The sequence below is a fragment of the Carlito syrichta genome, unplaced genomic scaffold (assembly GCF_000164805.1).
Source record: "Carlito syrichta isolate Samal-C Ts95f unplaced genomic scaffold, Tarsius_syrichta-2.0.1 Scaffold315561, whole genome shotgun sequence".
Lineage (NCBI taxonomy): Eukaryota > Metazoa > Chordata > Mammalia > Primates > Tarsiidae > Carlito > Carlito syrichta.
Window position 1 is genome coordinate 391,551 of NW_007259657.1, and position 20,467 is coordinate 412,017.

General features: G+C 42.4%; 2 protein-coding genes across 4 annotated transcripts in view; one reads left to right on the forward strand and one right to left on the reverse strand.

Moving 5' to 3' along the window:
* Positions 1–17,083, reverse strand: part of CPSF2 (cleavage and polyadenylation specific factor 2) — a 29,048-nt gene extending 11,965 nt beyond the window's left edge. The window contains exons 1-8 of the mRNA XM_008072949.1: positions 17,021–17,083; positions 12,225–12,407; positions 10,415–10,574; positions 10,229–10,334; positions 9,049–9,178; positions 6,976–7,091; positions 5,310–5,497; positions 4,044–4,334 (exon numbers count right to left, since the gene is read on the reverse strand). Coding sequence (XP_008071140.1) covers positions 4,044–4,334; positions 5,310–5,497; positions 6,976–7,091; positions 9,049–9,178; positions 10,229–10,334; positions 10,415–10,574; positions 12,225–12,373 — 1,140 coding nt within the window. The 5' untranslated portion in view covers positions 12,374–12,407; positions 17,021–17,083. The remainder of the gene's footprint in view (positions 1–4,043; positions 4,335–5,309; positions 5,498–6,975; positions 7,092–9,048; positions 9,179–10,228; positions 10,335–10,414; positions 10,575–12,224; positions 12,408–17,020) is intronic.
* NDUFB1 (NADH:ubiquinone oxidoreductase subunit B1) overlaps positions 1–20,467 on the forward strand; it is a 29,895-nt gene that overhangs the window by 198 nt on the left and 9,230 nt on the right. Inside the window, exon 1 of one of the 3 annotated variants that reach the window (XM_021706417.1) lies at positions 16,817–16,840. The exons of the other annotated variants lie outside the window; for them this stretch is intronic. The gene's annotated coding sequence lies outside the window, so the exon portion shown is untranslated. Of the gene's footprint in view, positions 1–16,816; positions 16,841–20,467 lie in introns of those variants that run through there. 3 annotated transcript variants of the gene reach the window in all.

A 20,467-nucleotide genomic window follows, 5' to 3' on the forward strand; every position in this document is an offset into this window, starting at 1 on the left:
TTCCGTCTCAGCCTTCCAAATAGCTGGAACTACAGGTACGCACTACCACACCCAGCTAATTTTTTATTTATTGTGGAGATGAGGTCTCACCAAGTTGCCCAGGTGGGGGTCTCAAACCCTCAGGCTCAGGCAATCCACTCACCTTAGCCTCCCAAAGCGCAGGCTTACAGGCTGAGGCACCGAGCCCAGCTAGCACAAGTGCTTTATGAATACTTACCTTGTCACCCAAACTATTTTTGAAGATCTTTTATTAAAAGGATTTAGTAATAATTTTTACTGTTTCATCATGGACATTCTTAAAAGAAACTGGCTTTTCTAAAACTCCAAGTGTATGCTGGTGGTAAAAGACTCAGGCCAAGGTACAGCCCCTCACACACCAGATTTTACCTATCAGCATAAATGAGGTGCAGTGAAAAGGCAAGTGACATCTTAATATTATTATGACAAAGACCTGGCCTGTGGACTTCCTGCAAGGGTCTCAGGGATCCCTACATTAACAGCTATATTCAGAGATTTCTAGAATAACCAAACCCTAAGATGTTTTCCTTCCCACTTCTTCACTGTATTACCACCAAGTTACTCCTTTTCCTAATCCAAATCTACTCCAACCTACTAATCCTTATTCATTTGCTCTTTTTGTTTTTTCTAAATGAGTAAGACTTGGTTCAGGAGGGCGACTGATGTAGATGAAAAAATACCACCCATGGTGAACACTTCCTTGTCTAACATGATCAGCAATCTGGTTAGGTTAGTATATATGCAATTTTTTTTTTTTGGGAGTCAGAGTTTCACTCTTAAGCTGGAGTACAGTGGCAAGCTCAAGGCTGATGCAGCCTTGACCCGCTGGCTCAGGGGACCCTTCCCCTGGGCTTAGACAATCCTTTCTCCTCCACTTGCCAAAGTGCTGCGATTACAGGCGTGAGCTACTATGCCTGGCTACATATGTACTCTTTTGGTCATCCATGAATTGAACCAACACTCTTAAAGAACATCCAACATGTCAGTCACTCTCCTGGGTGCTAGGGATATAAAAAAACAAAAACAAGGTCCTTTTTCTCATGGAATTCATATTCTGGTTGATGGTAGGAAGAAGAAGACAACAAACAAATACATCAGACAGTGATGAGTGCTAGCTAGGAAAATGAAGTGGTGGATTGGCAACTGAACTGGGTAGGCATTTTAGATCTGTAGGCAGAGGCCTACTTGAGGGGGTGACCTTTAACCCAAAACCTGAGACCAGGAGCTAACCAAGTGCAATGGCAGGAAAGACACTACAAGCCAAAGAACAGCAGGTGCAGAGGTCTTGGTGCAACATGGCAGTATAGAGCAGAGAGAGGGACAAGTTCAGGTCAGAGAAGTGGCTGGGATTAGATCGTGTGGGACCCGAAAGAGCTCGGTAAGGAGTATGGCAGAGAACATGAGGAAGCCTGTAATCCCAGCACTTTGGGAGGCAGGGGCGAGAGGACTGCTTGAACCCAAGGGTTTGAGACCAGCCTGGGCAACTTGGTGAGACCTCATCTCTACAATAAATCAAAAAAATTCACCTGGTGTAATGGCACACCTGTAGTTCCAGCTACTGGAGGGCTGATGAAGAGTGTGACATGAAATGATTAACGTTTGCATGATCTCCTTGGGAGTTGCTGTTCACTGGGTATAGTTTCAGGTTTACAAGATGAAAAAGTTTTAGCAATCTGTTGTTCAACAATGTGCATACAGCTAACACCACTGTATGGTATACTTAAAAGTGGTTGAGATACAAATCGTGTTTTTTACAACCAAAAAAACAGATAGATCTCTTCAGCTGTTGTGAGAAGACAGGATTAAGGGGGTGAAAAAGTTAAAATAGAAAATCCAGTTGAGAAACTACTGCAAGTCCAGGCAAGTCCACTTAGCATGGGCCAAGATAATGGAAGTGGAGACAGAGAACAGCAGACAAACTTAGGATATGTCTGGAGGTCAGTCAACAGGACTTAATGGATCTGTTGTGGATGTTGAGAGAAAAGAAATGAAAAAATAAGTTGTAATAACCTGTGCATTTGAAGTCAAGACAGTGTTTATCGTGGGGACAGGCGGGTCAGAAAGGGAATATGTGAATTTCTGGCAATATTCCATTTCTTAGTTTAAAAAATCTTTTCTATTATTTACCTTAGTTGGCTCTGCTGACATGCTAAGAAAATATTCTATTTCTTGATATGGGTGCAGGCCAGACAGGTATGGTCAACTTGTGAAAATCTATCATGCTACTCACTTATATAAGATATCTACTTTTCAGCATATATTATACTTCAATTAACATTTTTAAGATTTCTACATTTTTGGCTTAAATAAATATTTGACAAGTGTTGCTGTTCTCTGAGATAAGACAGAGAAGATCAGGTTTGGGAGTAGGGAAAAGAGACAACAGTAACAATTGCTCTAGATGTGATCAAGTAGAAGAAAACACTGATCGAGAATAGAACTCTCCCCAAGAAGGGGGGTGGTGGGGAGCCCTAGGCATGAGCACTGCTTACTGAAAAGACAAAAGGCTCACATTTCATGTTTCAGCTGCTTTGTATTTCCTTAGAATGCCTCTGAATGTCATTTTCTTTTTTTTTTTCAAACTGAAACCATTTTTCTTTCATTAATTCCTCAAATGGCTTTATTAGCCCTAGTTGAATTTCTAGTAATTAAAATTTGCAAATTCAGTGTTTCATATCTGATGAAACTGTTTCAAGTATTTCTGAGTTCACCTAATGTTGTATTCCTAAGCTATTAAATAACCCAGAAGATAGTATTTTACTTTGGTACATTTGCTCTGAATACTTGCTCAACAATTCTGTATTTGTAGTAAATATATATTAGATTTTCGTCACTAATACTAAGCTTTTCTTAAGTGAAGCTATCAAACAAAGATACCCTTGCCACTTAGCTTTTAGCAAACTCCACATTCCTTAAAAGGACTGCTACCAAGACGAAAGAAAAACAGTCATCTGAAACTCTACACAGCTCTGGCAGGTAGTAGCCATCCCATTCAGTAACACCTGCTAAGAACTTTAATGACACTAGTTTTGGAAAATTGACAGATTCGATGGGCTGGTTATTAAGCCAATGATCTTCTGGTATACCACTGGTCACTTAGCTAACTGTCTGATTTCTATAACAGAAGCAGATGCAGATGCAGAATCAGGTCAGTGTGTTTAGTGGTGGAAAGTTAAGGAACTCCTGCTCACTGTCTCAACTTCTCTGTTGAGTCTGAGATAAGGTAATGTGCCATGACAAGACCTGAAGGTGAGCTGTCGGGTGTCTGAGGAGAGAGAGAGTATACCATCGCCCTGGACGGTAAGGAAGGGAACATCCTGTAGGATGAGGAGTGCTAGCAGGGGGTGCCCTTCTGACACATGAAGTCAACAGGGTGAAGGGAACTCATCTACACCGCAGTTTTCAACTTCAGTAACATAAAGCTGTTTGAACACAGGCTCAAACTGAGCCCATGGTTCGATTAGGGTCGAGGTTTTTCCAGCAGAAAGGAGAAGAGGGTTCAAAGTGTTCATAAAATTAGGACGAGCGATGGACCAGACTCCAAAATGGAAGGATGATGGGTAGTCAACAGTGTGGGTCAGGAACCTAAAGTCCCAATGGGATCAAAGAGTTATCAAGGTCTCGCAATGTTGCCCAGGTTGGTCTTGAACTCCTGAGCTCAAGTGATCCTCCCACCTCAGTCTTCCATGTAGGTTGGACTACAGGGCACACCACCATGCCTGGCTCTCCACAGTGATTCTGACAAAAATCCTGAAGCAACTTCCAGCTTTATTTTTGGTAACCAATTTTATTTTTTTTTTTGAGTTGGAGTCTCACTCTGTTGCCCAGACTGGAGTGCAGTAGCATGCTCACAGCCATCACAGCCTCAACCTGTTGGGTTCAGGCGATCCTTCTGCCTCAGCCTTCCAAGTAGCTGGAACTACAGGCATGAGCCACTATTCCTGGCTAGGTAACCGATTTTTATACATCATGCATAATGTATCAGCTAAACAGTTTTAAGAGAAAGTTCACATACAAGTACTTACCTCTATTTCTGTAATTTTTTCAGAAGGATTATCAATTAGGAAACGTGCTAGAGTCCCAAGAGTTGTTCTGTAAGTTAGAATAATCGAGTTTTTAGGGTCCTGACACCACTGAATAAAGAGATCCCTTGAAAATCCACATTCCAGGTCAGGTTGGCTGGCAAGCACAACTTTGGGGCTGGGTACCCGAGCCAAGTCAGATAGGCCATGACACAGAGAGAGATGGCGAAACTGAAAGGGGTTATTTCTTTTGTCCTCAAAGCATCTCATCAATTTATCACTCATCCATTCGACCTGGTAGGGGGGAAAAGATGACAATAATTAGATAATACTATATTATAGCTTCAACATATTCTCTAACAGTCAAGGAATTCAAGTTCTATCTCTTTTCAAGTCTTCTACTCACTGGCTGATTAAATTTGTACTATTTAGAAAAGCAGTTTTCTGCTTGTTTCCAGTCTTCCTCCCCAGTTTTCATCCTTAAAAATCCAATTTTACATTACATTTCACTTATAAATCACCTTAAATCTTTCTGAGAAGACCATGTATATAAATATCTAACTTCCAGAGATTCTATTTCAAGGGGAAGAGCTTTTATTCAAAAAACAAACAAACAAACAAACAACAACAAAAAAATAGGGCCCGGCACAGTGGCTCATGCATGTAAACCCAGCACTTTGGGAGGCCAAAGAGGGAGGACCACTTGAGCCTGAGTTTCAGGCCAGCTTGGGCAATACAGCGAGACCTCATTTCTCCAAAAAAAAAAAAAAATTAGCTGGGTATGATGGTGCATGCCTGTAGTCCCAGCTACTCAGGAGGCTGAGGTGGAAGAATATCCTGAGCCTATAAGGTTGTGACTGTGGTGAGTCATAATCACACCACTGCACTCCAACCTGGGCAACAGAGCGAGATACCGACTCAAAAAAGAAAGAAAAGGAAGAAAGGAGGGAGGGAGGGAAACAGTGAATTACAACATTTATACTTTATGAGGTAGGTTCTATTTTTGTTCCCATTTTACAGATTGGGATACTAAGAGTTAGAAGACAACAACAAACCCAGTCTTTAAAATGGGGACAAAAACAGAGACTAATTCATAGGGTCATAAGGATTAAATGAAGTCAAATGTGTCAAGTACACAGAACAGTAAATGTTTAGTGGTTAGCTATTATTAACAACCTCAAAACCCAAAGGGCAATTAAGATACTCTATTCTATAAGCCCAATCACTGCAGCAAACTTCTTTATTACAAACGATAACATGAAAACAAACCTGGGACTTAGAAAACTCCACCACATTATAACTGACATTATTTAGAAGTGCCAATGAGTAAACACCCAATCCCGCATCTTTAGTTCTCCAAATCTGATCAAGAAGTTGAGCAAGTTCCAAAACTCTGCCTGCTGTGTCCACTGCTATTAATACATTTCCATCACCTCGAAGTGTTTCCAGGACATTTGCTAGAAAACAAGAATGTAAAACCCCTATAGAGCATAACAATACTAGCACAACTGTACTAATTAAAGATGACTGGATCTCCCTGCTTGTACTAAAAAAACCAATTTACAAATATGCAATGACTAGCCTAGGTACAAGATAAATTTTGTTCAGGTCATTACAACTACTTTTGATTCTGTTGAATATATCTTCATAGAATGAAAAACAATGTCATTAGCTCTCAATTGTCTTTTCATTGAAAAATCATAAATCAGTAGTCCTCAACACTTCACACATCATGATGCACACAGAAGACGACATGTGCATCACTAGGAAAACTGCAAGACTAGGCCAAATGCAACCAGTCTGGTGTTTCCTGTTTACCACAGTGAACTTCATTATGATGAATTCCCAAACTGATAAACACACAATTACATATATAGTCATCCCTCGGTATCCACGGGGGACTGGTTCCAGGACCTGCCATGGATACCAAAGTCCACAGATACCCAAGTCCCTTGTATCAAATGGCATGATATTTGCACATAACCTACACACATCCTCCCATATACTTTAAATCATCTTTAGATTACTCATAATACCTAATTCCTAAGTAAAGGCTATATATATAGCCGTTACACTGTACTGTTTATTATTTGTATTATTTTTTATTGGTACATGCTATTCTTTTTTTTTTCAAATATGTTCAATGCACAGTTAGTTGGATTCATGGGTATGGATCCCATAGATATGGAGGGTCGGCTGTGTATAATACATATTTTGTATGTATGTATGCCTGGAGCATAAAATATAGATATTATCCTATCATAAGTGCATCTTTGTAGATTTCCTTGCTCTAGATGGAAGTCTGCTTGGAAACATTTGGTAAAACCAAACTTTAGCAAAAACAAACACAGAAAGATAAGCACTGAAGAGCTTATTAAAATTAGCATAATGCAGGATACTAATTACACTTTCTAAGCAGACAGACCAAGGCAGTGGTTGCAAACATGCTTAAAAGTGGAATCCAAGTCTCTCTGCTGAGTCCTCACATCGGTTTCACACAGAATATGCAATGAAGCAACTTGTGGACAGCAGCAGCGGCCTGGAGGGACCTCCTGGACCAGGACTGCACTGGCATGTGCGACACCCAGAACCCATGTGTGGCCTGCTTGCCCCCATTTCTCTCTTTGGTTCACTTTTCTTTTGGAGTGTTTTTCTGGTAGAATAGTATGAAGTCTGTGTCTACAGACGAGACAGTGAGTGTGAGGGAGAGCCAGCTATGTGCTGAGCGGCAAAAGAGAAGCCAACCTTTCTACCCATACCACGAAAGCTCAACTCAGATCAGCTGAAGCATCTTCCTGTCCAAACACTGGTAGGGTCACATGACAGTATTTAAACAACACCAGAGTCAGCCGATCTCTGATCCCCAAGATGTGTGTTAGGCAGAACCAATAGTAAAGCCTCTGCCACACCCTCCATAGCCTAAACACATACGTACTCAGAAGCTGCTCATCTCTCTGCTTCCTTCGTGGCTGCACATATGTCGCATTGAACGAGTCTGTGATGAGGAGGGAGGGCCTGCTCAGCATCTCCAGGGAGCATCCATTCAAGTGGCTGTAACACAGTTTAACAAGAAGAGCATTTTATATTACTCCAAATAAACAGCAATAGCTTCTCTTACATAAAGAATTTATTTCTAAGATGTTTCCCCCTCTAACTATAAAAATATACATGCTCATTGATAAGAAAATTTGGTAAATTCAAAAAAAGTTTGGAGCAGAAAATAAAAATCTTCAGAGTATCATTTCTCAGCAGTAACTGATATATTTTGGTGCATTCTTCTAAGCAATTGCATACGGATTTTAAAAGTTGATATCCTATATACACTTCTATATATTCAGTTCTATATTGTTTTTTTCCCCGTAACATAAAAATGTTTTTTAAACCAAATTTTTAACAATTGTAAAAACGATCTATTGTAGGTATACCGTATTTACTTTATCCTTTTTATTTTAGGTCACTTTCTAGCCCTTATAAATAATCTTTCAAAGAACATTCTTACAAAAAGCTTCCATTGCATTTCTGATTGTTTCTTGAGTTTACATCCCTAGAAATGTTATTTACTGGGATATACACTATTGCTAAAAGGCTTTCCAGAAAGATTTAACCTTTTCCAGAAAGGTTCAACCAGAAAGACCAACTCTCCACACACTTCCCAAAAGAATATCACAACTTAAAAATAATTTTAATGCTATCTAATTTTTAAAAATATTTAGATTTCCTCTTTTTTAGCTTTATGGTGTTTGTTCGTTTTGCAACTGATATATTTTTGATTAATCAATCAATATCTGATCATATATATGTAAGTCTCTGGCCAACTTGTTGCAAGTATTTTCCATAATTTTGACTTTTTATTTTAGTTGATTGTTTCTGATATTTTGAACCTATATGTGATAAAATCTATCAGACTATTCCTTTGTAACTTGGTTCATTATATGTATGCTTACAAAGTATTTTCCAAATCAGGTGTCAGACTCACTAATATGGCCTCATTTTTATTAAATTCTAATCCACCTGAAATTGATTTTGTTGTATGACAGAAAAAATACAAATTGATTTTTTTTCCCTAAATGGCTGAATTCCCCAATATCATTAACCACCCTTCCCTCATTAACCTATGGTTTTAAAAGTCTAAAGCTCAGTTTATTGTCTTAAATGTTTCTTAATATAAAGATCTTGAGGCTACTATACTCCAACACAAAATAATTATAAATTTAATGTACAGATATAACAAAAGAAGCCTATGACTAAACACCAAAAACCTTTTATAGTAATGCTGGAGTACCAAACAAAGTATGTAAACTGTTAACTAGTACTATGTCCCCTTTTAAAGGAACTCTGACTTTAAATATACAGGATAGTTATATTAGATGGTAATTACTGACTTTAAAAAACAAACCCACCCACAAAGTTCCATCAAGCAGCAGACCAAGAGTATATAAAACATAATTTGATATATAAAAATTCATCTCTTGTACATCATCTCCAGGCAGATACCTGTTTTTGTTTTTGTTTTTGAGTTGGAGTCTTTCTCCATCGCCCAGGTTAGCATGCAGTGGCACACTCACGGCCACCCCAGTGTCGAGTTGCTGGACTCTGGTGATCCTCCTGCCTTAGCCTTCCAAGTAGCCGGAACTACAGGTGCGCTACCATGCCCGGCTAATTTTTGATTTATCATAAAGATGAGGTCTCACCAAGTTGCCTGGGCTGGTCTCGAACCTGCGGGCTCAGGCAATCCACTCTCCTCAGCCTCCCAAAGCATGGGAGTCTAGCTCGAGATGCCTGTTTTACAGAGTGCATACTCAGGTGTAAATATTTTAAATCTCGTTTATGTCTTATACCAAGCTTTTTCCCTTACTATGCAAAAAATTAATAATTTTGAAAACATTCACTATTTGATCTTTCAAATTGCTCTAGATTCTGGTTAAGAAAGCAACTTTGTTTCGAATGCTTCCCTTTAAGAATGAAATACCAACTACATTTCCTTTAGCTTGTGTCTTGGTATACCTACATCTCCCTCTTGTGGTTGAAGTCAACTGCATAAACAATTTCTTCTTCTCCATCTTTGACTATTTTCCATATTGTCCCACCTATCATATGACCAGCTGGCAGAGGTGTGATGGACAAGCCATGTCCTTTACCTGTGTCAACAAGATGACAAAAGTCAGATGTTTTTACAATCCTAAAGAAAGGTTATTTATTTCTAAGATATTTTAATAGGTAATACTGTGCATGCAATGATACAAAAATTCAAAAGTAAAAAATTCAAAAGTTAAGAAAAAAAACCAAATTTCACTCTCCCACACCCAGTTACTCCATTTACTCCCTAGAGACAAACAGCCTTAGCATTTTCATACTTATTCTTACAGAAATATTTGTGCTCATAAGTAGAAGGCTAGAGACAGGACTTCAAAGCTAGTATACTATTGAACTACACAGTATAAACTAATATACTTTAATATTTATAGTACCCACACAATTATCAAGTGTTTAAGTCTGGGCTAACCTCTAAACTGACAGAATAATTCAAGTCTCACTATGGTAAAGAATTTAACCTACAGAACAATTCGTATAAGCAAGACTGCTCTACTCAGAAGGCTGAGGCGGAAGGATCGCCGGAGCCCAGCAGGTCGAGGCTGCGGTGGCCGGGAGCGGCCACTGCACTCCAGTCTGGGCGACAGTGAGACTCCAACTCAAAAAAAAAAAAAGACTGCTGAGACCACTGCTACTTCTGGATTAAATCTTCAGAGTCCAGTACTGCACCATTTTTTCAATGCTGGGGCACATTTTTATGAAAAAAGTGCCTGACCTAAATACATAACAAGCTTCTGAATGTCCAAGCCTAGAACTCAGACCCATCTGCCTCGTCTCTTCTGCCCGCTGCACTTAGCCGTCTCAGCCCTGGCGTCTCCTCAGGCTAACTGCGAGAAGGCAAATCTGGCCACGTTACCTTTGCCTTCGCTCATCACACACAACGCATACAAAATGAGTCGCTCCCAAGCTCCGCATGAAAAGGCCGAAGCATTAACATTTTGATAGCATTCAGTCTTAAAGGTTCAAAAATTCAAATGGAAGTTCTGAGTCCCATATCAAGGCACCATATGCTACTTTTTACTACGGATTCTCTTCAGGATTTTTCAGTGAGTTAAGTCCCATTAGCCCAACTGCTCACTACTCCAAATATTTTGTACCTTTCAAATTCACAATCTGAGAGAATTTTAGCTGCTGTATTTTATCAAAGGCTGCATCCACATCATCTAAGGTAAAGAGTGTAAAATCTTCTGTATTGTGTCGAGACTAAAAGAATAACACAAATGAAAGGTTAGAAACAGTCACTGAAGGAGTGTGATGGAAACATTTCCAACTGCTCCAATTACCTGGTAAAGATCATACATGAACATCTGTCCCATCTTATACACAGGGATGGTCGCATAGATAGCGCAGTTCAGACCCAACTTCCCAACAGCGTACGGGAGCGCCCCAAGGTGGAGGGGGTCTGGGTGGGACAGCAGCACGGCATCGATCTGGTGAACGTGCCTGGAACACAACACAGGATTGCTTTCTCGATCTAATTTTTAAGGATAAAGGCAGGGTATTTAACATCATTCACCAACTCCGGACTGAAGATTAAGCTGGGGCAGATAAGCAAAAGAGCTAAGATGATGACACTATGAATTCTGATTATTACTAACTTGGCTTTGCACAGATATCAAAACTGTCGTACAGGTTGCACCTAAATAGATGGCATTTGGGCATTTTTTTTTTTTTTTTTTTGAGTTGAAGTCTCACTCTGTCGCCCAGAATGGAGTGCAGTGGCACGCTCCCGGCCACCACAGCCTCGACCAGCCGGGCTGGCTCCAGCAATCCTTCAGCCTCAGCCTTCCAAGTAGCTGGAACTACAGGTGCACGCTACCATGCCCGGCTAATTTTTTTTATTTATTGTAGAGATGAGGTCTCGCCAAGTTGCCCAGGCGGATCTCAAAACCGTGGGCTCAGGCAATCCACTCACCTCCGCCTCCCAAAGCGCGGGATTACAGGCTGAGCCACCGAGCCCGGCTTGGACATATTTAAAGAAGGAAAAAAAGTAGACACCACAAGTAAGATGACTTTGAATAGCTATCTTGTATTATTATTAACTTAATAAAGCTCAAGAACTCAGCTTGGAATTTCAGAAATTGTTAAGGAGAGGATATTTAAATGGCCAAGTGTCTATTATGAATTTGGATTTTTTTTTTTTTTTTTTTTTTTTTTTTAGTTGGAGTCTCACTCTGTCACCCAGGTTGGAGTGTAGTGGCACACTCATAGCTACTGCAACCTCAACCTGCCGGGCTCAGGTGTTCCTTCTGCCTCAACTTCCAAAGAAGCTGGAACTACAGGGTGTGTGCCACCACACCCAGCTAATTTTTTGATTTATTGTAGAGATGAGGTATTGCCAAGTTGCCCAGGCTGGCCTCAAACCCCTGGGTTCAGGCAATTCTCCTGCCTTGGCCTCCCAAAGTGCTGGGATTAATTACAGGCATAAGCCACCATACCCAGCTATTTTAGATTTCTGCTCCAGCTTTGTAACAGAAATGACTAACAGCATATTCATTACAGTAAACCTTCAATCAATCAGGGAAGCATATGTTCTCATTAACAAAGGAAATTAGCAAGATGGTTTGGGGTTTTTATTTTGGCTTCAAGTTCTAAGTTCTTTAAATATTTAAGTCTCTTTCCTTCTATAACTAGTATAATACTACAAATATTACTGAGCTTTTTAATAAATCGGATGCTTTTGCAATGCATGGTCCTGAGGACCAAGTCACAATGTTTAGCATCAAAAGATACAGAGGTCAGCTAGCAGAATCCAGCTGCAGGACCTTCCCACAGGTGCTTCCTCACCTCAAATGCCTACATACTCTGGCTCTTTCCTAAAATTCACGTGCAAAAATTTCCACTCAACTCCATTAGCCAAGTAACAATTAACTTAGTATTTTGCTGAATTTCAATAAACAAAGTTTGTAAGTCAATTAAAAACTGTACAAGTTAAAACAGTCACTATTTAGCTTTTTGGCATAAGTAAAATTAAGTATTTTACTCTAGACTAAATTAGTGCAAAAAAGTAACACATATAACATCAAAATAGAATTCCAGTATAGAAAAGAGAAGGTAATTTAATAAAAGCCTAGATATATGAAGTGTACTTACTTCCTCAGGGAATCTATAATGTCCATAGAAAAGTGCTCATCCCAGCCACAGTCCAATAGAAATCGAAACTCGTCAACTTGGAGAAGATAGCAAAGGGCTGATTCTTCTTGGACCCCAGAGAGAGTAGTTAATTTGATAATGGATGTCATTCTTTTTGGTCTAGTAAGAACAGTCTAAAAGGTTCTTTCAAGAGAAATAAAACCATAACTAAGCATAAAAGCATAGTCTAACATATATAATAGACAAATTAGCTAAAATTATTCCAAATCTGGAAGTGCACAGAAATTTCATAAACATGGAAAGTAAACATTTTAAGGACCCATTTCTGTCACTGCCAAGTTTATGATGAGTCCTTGTTTACAATGAGTCCTTCAGAGGCTCCCCAGTGGGGTTTAAGGAGAAATGATGGGTCTTGCAATCGGGTAGACCCAGGCTGAGTCACTCCTATGGGATTGGGGCAAGTTAGTAAACTTTCCTCATTTGTGTATGCTGTCTATAAACATTAGTATTAACATATATATAAACAGATGTAGGAGAATTCAGAGGAATGTATACATTACCTAGAATAGAGACCACCACCTCCACATGTCTAGGAACTAACTCATGGACTGAACTAGTGAACTCAACCTCCCAGGGGACGCTGCTCTTCCTCTACCCTGCCCTGTGGTACACAGACTACATGGCATTATGAGAAGTGGTTTATGTGCATCTCTCCTATTAGTTCTCCAGGGCTCCTCAAGTCAGACACCTTAAGAATCTGCTAAAAAGCTATGGACCTCCATTCTCTCCTCTCCCCCAATTCTTAAAACACATGCACACGCACACACCAATCAATACAAGTACACACACACAGAGAAACTCACATCCTTTTCAGGGAGTTTAACATTAAGAATCCTGCAAATGCTAGGCATGGTAGCTCACGCCTGTAATCCCAACACTTTGGGAGGAAGACAGCAGAGTATCGCCTGAGGCCAGGGGCTCGAGACCAGCCTGGGCAACACAGCGAGACCTCATCTCTACATTAAATCAAAAGATTAGCCAGGTATGGTGGCATGTGCCTGTAGTTCCAGCTACTTGGAAGGCTGAGGGGCAAAAATTAACTGAGCCCAGCAGATCGAGGCCGCAGTGGCCCTGAGTGTGCCATTGCACCTCAAGCCTGGGCGACAGAGTGAGACTCTGACTCAAAAACCAAAAGAACCCTGCACCAGAAAGTGAGCAACTGACAACAGGCAGCATCTTATGTTTGCAGCTCCTAAGACAGAACCTGACAAAAGTAGGTGCTCATCATGGATCCCACAGGACTGCACATGGCACACCGAATGCATGTATCTCAGCAAGACATACATGAACACATGGACTGGGGTTAGGACCTAAAACCATATGCTATTAAACAGATGTCATAAAAATACTCACTACAAGGGTCAATTCCTCAGCACCACTTCAGGTTTCAGCTCCTTACCATCAGTCAGCCTTTCCTGGTCAAATGAGGTCACAGAACGGTCTGCTCCTCTCACTGCCTGCTCAGTTCTTAACCCTCTACCCACCTTTCCTAAGGGCTGAGGGGGGCTCAGCCCACCACACCTCCTAACCTCATTTATCTGAGTTACAGCAACTCCCAAGACTCCTGGGCTACCGGTGACTGTGGATGTGGACACCTCTTGATCAGGCCCAGTACCTTACCTCCTGTCCTTCCCCACCCTTCCAGATGTGCCCTGAAACTATGATCACACTCACCTGTAGCTCCAACCACCTCTCTGGAAGCTCTCCTCACCTGCTTGTCCTACGAGTTTCTCCTGCAACCTTCTCAAGATTGTTTCTTTAATCTCTTGTACTCAGTACCTCAAAAGCAGGAAGTATGTGTCCACGCTCCAGATTCCATGTCACCTCACTGCCTGTCCCCCACACTAGCCTGTACACTGTGGCATGATTCAGAGGACTAGCTTGTGACTTGGCTGTCCTCTCAGTAACTTCAATATGGACCCCTCGGTCTGCTGACCCTGACTCCAGTCACCTCTATCTCACAACAGCTGCCTGCCACCAGGCTACACCCAGACCTCATCCTTACCTGTACTCCACAAACCTCTCCCTGCTGGCATCTCTCAGCTTTGCCACCTACTCACTCACCTTCCCCCTGAACGAGTACTCTGGACTCCCTGGCACTCCTCTTGTCCACTGACAGCTTCTTCCCCACCCAGGACTCCTCCGTCTCCACTCAGGTCCTCACCTTCGATCCATCACATATCATGCTTGTCCTGCAAGACTCACACACCACTCCTCCAGTCCCCTGCACCAACCTGGTCAAACCCCAACCCGGCGTTACTCCATTCATCGTGTCTGTCCCGGCAGCTGAGAGTTGCCAGAGGAAAAAACACAATGATGAAAAATACTATTTGCTCTTTAAGTTCATGGCCAAAGACCTCACAGAGGCACCAAGCACGACCCTTCAGTTCAACTCTGAGACCACGATCGCACACCGCCTCTTGTCTGCTCACACACCCACCCACCTGCCTGCCACTGCTCTTAGTTGATCATCTCACCTCACTCTTCAATCAGAAAATAAAGGGAATTATATAGCAACTCCTAGTCGCCCAGATACCAAATCTACTCACCCACCTGCCTGTGCACCGCTGGGTCACCCATGCAAGGCCAGTCCTCTGTGGGGTTGCTGAGCCCACTCATTTACCTTATAAAAGACTTGACATCTTCAGTCGCTCCCTCTGTCCCCTGCATCAGTGGGTTGCAGAGGGACCATCTCATGAGCAGGAAGACACTCATATAAGAACCCTCTCTGGGCTGCGGATAGTGGGCTGCCAGGGTCAGTGAAGGATCTGATGATGGGCAAGTGAAAACTTGCACTAAAAGCACCTGACTGGATAGCTTCTGTGGAGATCACATCCCGAAACCAAAAGACCATTGCTAATTCCCTGGAATCCTGGAAGGAGACCTTCACCTCCAGGCTGGCTTTACTTGAGAATCCACCAACTGTTGACTGCGCTTACTACAAGCCCACTATGGCTAAGGCAGCTTGGTGGATGACTCCGAGAAGTTTAGAAGCCTTGAAGGTTCCTGTGCCAGAGGATAAATACACTGCCCAAGAGATAAACACACTGTCCAGAGAAAAAGATGTGAAAAGCTGTGCTGAGTTTGTGTCTCTCAAAGGCTAGCACTGGAGAATATGAGAAACAGCTGGAAAAGATGAGGCATGTAATTCTGTTTGATCAGATGACCCTGAAGACTTGAATGAAATCTTCCCAGAAACCAAATTAGACAAGTCTCCCGATTGGCCTCCCCAGCCCATTGAGGATTTATAAGACTGAGTCTGGGAGGAAGCTCTGGCTCTTATATTACGCACTCTGAATATTAAAAACAAAAATAATTTTATAGTTTAAAAAACAAAAACCCTCTCTAAACCTAACAACCCCCATAGCCACCACATCATTTGTCTCCCTTTCACAGCAAAATTTCTCAGATCCACATCCACAAATGCATCTCCTAGCCCTCACCTCCCATGAGCATCACCCGAGCTGACAAGCCAGGGAACATCCATGGGCTTGAGAGGCAGGCTCGTCCACCACTCTAGGAAAGCACACCCAGGGACAGGTAATGGCACCAACCCATTACATTCCTCCAACTTCCTTCTGTGTCCATGTCACAAGTTCTCTCATGATTTATTCTCAGAGATGTTCTCTGACCATCCTGAAGTACTCCTTCCTCCTGCTAAACTCTACAGCACCCTACTTACTCAGAGCACGTGGTGCTCTCTATAACTGCTAGCTGCTCACTCACCCACTTGGCTGTCCCCTTCTCTCCCTTCTATTCCCACTAGAATGTAGACTCCATGAAGACCAAGACTGTGTCTATTCCAGTGCTTCACACACAATGGTGGTCAATAAATGTTTCTTTAATGAAGCAATGAGGTATGGCTAGTGTTGAATGACATTATCTATGTGCATCTCCCAGTGCCTGGAGAGCACGCTGAGCCCAGGACAAGGCTGGATCCATTTATGTATCCTTAGTACATTAGCACATGCCCTGTAAATAGTGGCTGTTCAATAAATAATTGCTGGCAGGCTAAAATTTAAAATATATTGGCTTAATATGTTCTTATTTAGGATGTGAGAAGTACAAAGACATGAATTCTCTATTTGATAAAAAATGTTTATAAATACAACTTTGGAAAGGACCTAGGAAAATCTCCCTGCCAAAAAGCTTCCTGTACCACAAGTATATTAGTGGCCTAAGAGACACTCTTTTCTACTCAAATCTTCCTTAATTCCCACTTTCTTCATTTAGACTATGTAGTGAAAACACAAAGTATCTTGCAGCTAGAACCAAATGAGCTATGATAATACTTTTTTGTACACAGACCAAGATTTCAACAGATGAAAAGATATTTTTACCACAATTTCTCATAATATAATAAAGCTATACATCTCTATCTATATCTGTGTGTATATATATTTTGTTTGTTTGTTTTGTTTTGTTTTGTTTTTGAGTCAGGGTCTCACTTTGTCACTCAGGCTGGAGTGCAGTGGCAGTCACGGTTCTCCACAGCCTCGAGCTCCTAGACTCAAGCGATCCTCCAACCTCAGTCTCCCAATTAACTGGGACTACAGGCATGTGCCACAACGCCTGGCTAATTGTTTAATTTTTTGTAGAGACGAGGTCTTGCTACGTTGCCAAGGCTGGTCTCAAGCAAGCCTCCTGCCTTGGTCTCCCAAAGTGCTGGGATTACAAGTATGAGTTGCCATACCCAGTCCATAAAGCTATATCTTTATTAGATATTCATTACTTACTGAAATCTCAGTTGTATATATATGATGAAATACCAAAAAACCAGAGGAGTTCTTCATAAATCTAAAAAACAAACAAAAGTTTCGTGAATGGGGCATAATGACTTAGATCTGTTTATAATCACTGTGTGTAACCTGTGTATTGCCCTAAGGAACCAGGAGCAGCAGCAAACAGTAAAATCAATGGTCCTTTTTAAAAAATGAAATTTGTCATTTTAGGAAGCTTAGGCTTAAAATCATAAAATTTAAGATAAAATCGTAAAAGATATTTTTAAAAGAAACACTTATTACATTTATAATAACTTTGGTTACAAATAGGGACTCAAATATGCAATTTAGGAAATACTTTAAAAATTGACAGTCTGTTACTGAGAATCACAGAAGAGGTGAGACTGAAGATTATTCATTAGAGATTGGTAAGACTCGGGAAGAAAAAGAAATTATTCAAAACAGAGGAATAACATGAGCAAAGGCACAAACAAAAGCATAAGAGTACCAGAGGGAAAACTAGCCCGACCCACTTTCACAAAAATAAACCCTGAAAGAAAAGGCCCAGTGAACAGGGAAGGAGTCAGATCACCAAGGAGGGTCTTGGACACTGGACCTAGCTCTACAGGCAACAGGGAAACACTTTATGATTCAGTGCCAAGGACAAAGATGGCAAGATATGAGGAGCTCTGTATTGTGGGACTATCAGCTGGTGTGCAAATGGATTAGACAAGACAGAACGACAGAATACAGGGAGATAAAAAGATCTGCCACTTAGTTTCTCTGGGCCTCAGCATATCTTACAATTCTGTGCCATCAGTGCCTTGGTCATCTCGTGGCCTAGGCTTGACCCTCTCCATGCAATCCTCCCCTGCCCTTCCTCCTGAATGGCCTGTTCCTAGCTCCTATCTATCCTGCCCTCATGCTTGCACACCTGCCATTCCCTCTTATTCCCACTGTTCGTACCTTCACGCAGCACCTTACCACCTGACCTCTGGGTTTCTCAGGTTCTCTGCCTCCAGCCTTTCCGCCCTTCACTTCAGCCTTAATATTGCTGCCAGACTGACCTTCAGAAACACCCCAACACATGACTGCTTGCTCAGAAATCTCTCAAGGTTTCTTATTGTCTGAGGGAAAAAAAAAACCAAAAAGCAACAACCGAATGCCTTACTGGTGATAGGGGCTGCCAGAAAGACCCAGACATCACCACCCTCAAGGCCTCAAGGCCTAGCTCATGCTCCCATGCTCCACCTCTTCACATACTTCCCATCAGCAGGTCAGTCTGAAAGAGCTCTGTCAACAAAAATAGAATGCAGGCCACAACGGTCATTTTAAATTTCTTCACAGCCATGTTGAAAAGTCAAAAACTGTAATCCCAGTGCTTTGGGAGGCTGAGGTGAGTGGATTGCCTGAGCCCGTGGGTTCAAGACCCGCCTGGGGAACTTGGCGAGACCTCATCTCTATAATAAATCAAAAATTAGCCGGGTGTGGTAGCACTCGCCTGTAGTTCCAGCTACTTGGAAGGCTGAGGCAGAAGGATTGCCGGAGCCCAGCAGGTCAAGGCTGCAGTGAGCGGGAGTGGCCACTGCACTCCAGTCTGGGTAACAGAGTAAGACTCCAACTCAGAAAAAAAAAAGTCAAAAACAGGTGAAAGTAATTTTAATAATATTCATTATTTAACCCAATACCAAAATATTATCATTTCAACATGCAATCATTAGTAAACATAAATATTTTACATCATTTTTAGACTAAGTCCTCAAAACCCTATGTGCACTTCATGTTTACAGCACATCTCAAGTGTGTGGCCCCTGTGCATGACTGGCGGTCACTCAAAAAGCGCAGGTCTAGACTCAATCAATGCCTTAGACTGCAGCGCACTGTGCCTACCACTCCCAAAGTGCAAGCTGGCACCGTTCTATCTTTATGCACGTCTCAGGCTAGATCTTAATGGCATCACCAACTGTCTAGCCTCCCAGACTAAAAACTCTTACCATCAAACTGACAGCCACCACCAACTGAATCATTTACTTAGTGTCTCAGATTCTCTTTACAATCCTCCCCCAGTGAAGGCACTCACCGCCTTATCTAAACAACTGCCAATTCAGCTGATCCTCCATACAGTTGTCAAAGAGTCCACCCTAAAAAATAAATATCTTCATGGCCCCTCCTTGCACAAAACACTCACTGGCTTCCTGCTAACTGCTGAATATAACCTAGGTGTCTTGACTGGAAAGCAAGATGTTTCACAAGTGGATCTCAGCCTGCCTCTTGGCTTCACCTGTCACCCCCAACCATCTCAACCTGCCTCTTGGCTTCACCTGTCACCCCCCACCAACTCAACCTGTCTCTTGGCTTCACCTGTCTCCCACCCTGCCCCAAATGCTCAAGCACTGTCTGTTCTCCCACTCTCTCTAAGTTTGTACATTCCTGAAGCTGCTCCAAGCGCTGTGTTCCAGCACTGCACCCAGGAATGACCTCCTCCTTTAGAGCTCATGAAACTCTCCGTGATCCTAAGTGATCTAGTTCAAGTACTAACTCCTTGACAAAGCTTTTTCCTGTGCTCTCAAGCAGTTAGTTATTTTGTGTCACAAAGAGACACAAAGTATATTTGCTGAATGGATGCTGTGTGAACAGAGGAGGAAAAGTGACCACCTTTGTATCTCCAATACCCAGCACAGCGCTCAAGGCAACACAAATGGGTACGAAAGAAGGAATGAATCCTCATCATACCATGAATTCCTTCGGGGCACTGATTTGGACAGATACGAGTTCATCTCAAATAACCATCACGGTCATTCGCCCAATCAACAAGATCGGAGGTATTGATGACATCTAAAGGGAACGTGAGAAATCCTGGGGGAAATGAAAGCATCTGGAAGAGCCCGGGAGCTCCTTGAGTGGGAAGCCTCTTCTTGGTGAGTTCGAGGACAGGGTCAGTGGAGTAACCAAGAATTAGGGGACGGGCAAGGGGCAGCCTTGGTTCCCCTAGCCACAGGAGGCCTGACTCGCCATGCTGGAGCTAGTCTGACTCCTTGTTGTCTGACGAGCACATACACAGTACAAAGCAAGAATGAAGATCCTAGAATGAAAGATCGTGAAGAAAAGGAAAAAAAAGAATGAGGTCTTGGAAGCTGCAGTGTGATCAGAGCGGCAGGGGGCCGGGGGGCGAGGCATCGCTCCAGGCGCGAGCATGAGCATCTTAAGTTCCGGGCCTCGACGAGCCCAGAGAGCGTCTACTCTGGTGGGTGCTTGCAGCCTCGTGGTGTCTCCGCCCAAGACAACGGCGCCTCCGGGAACACTGTGAAAACAAGGCCAAGGGACCGGAGCGGCCGACGGGTCGAGCCCCAGCGCCGAGAAAGGAGGTGCAGAAGGGGCCAGAGGGGCGGCGGCACGCGGCGCGCCGCCCGGGACTGCAGCCCAGGCCCCGCGCCCTTCAGTCGAGCACTGCGCGGGGAGCCG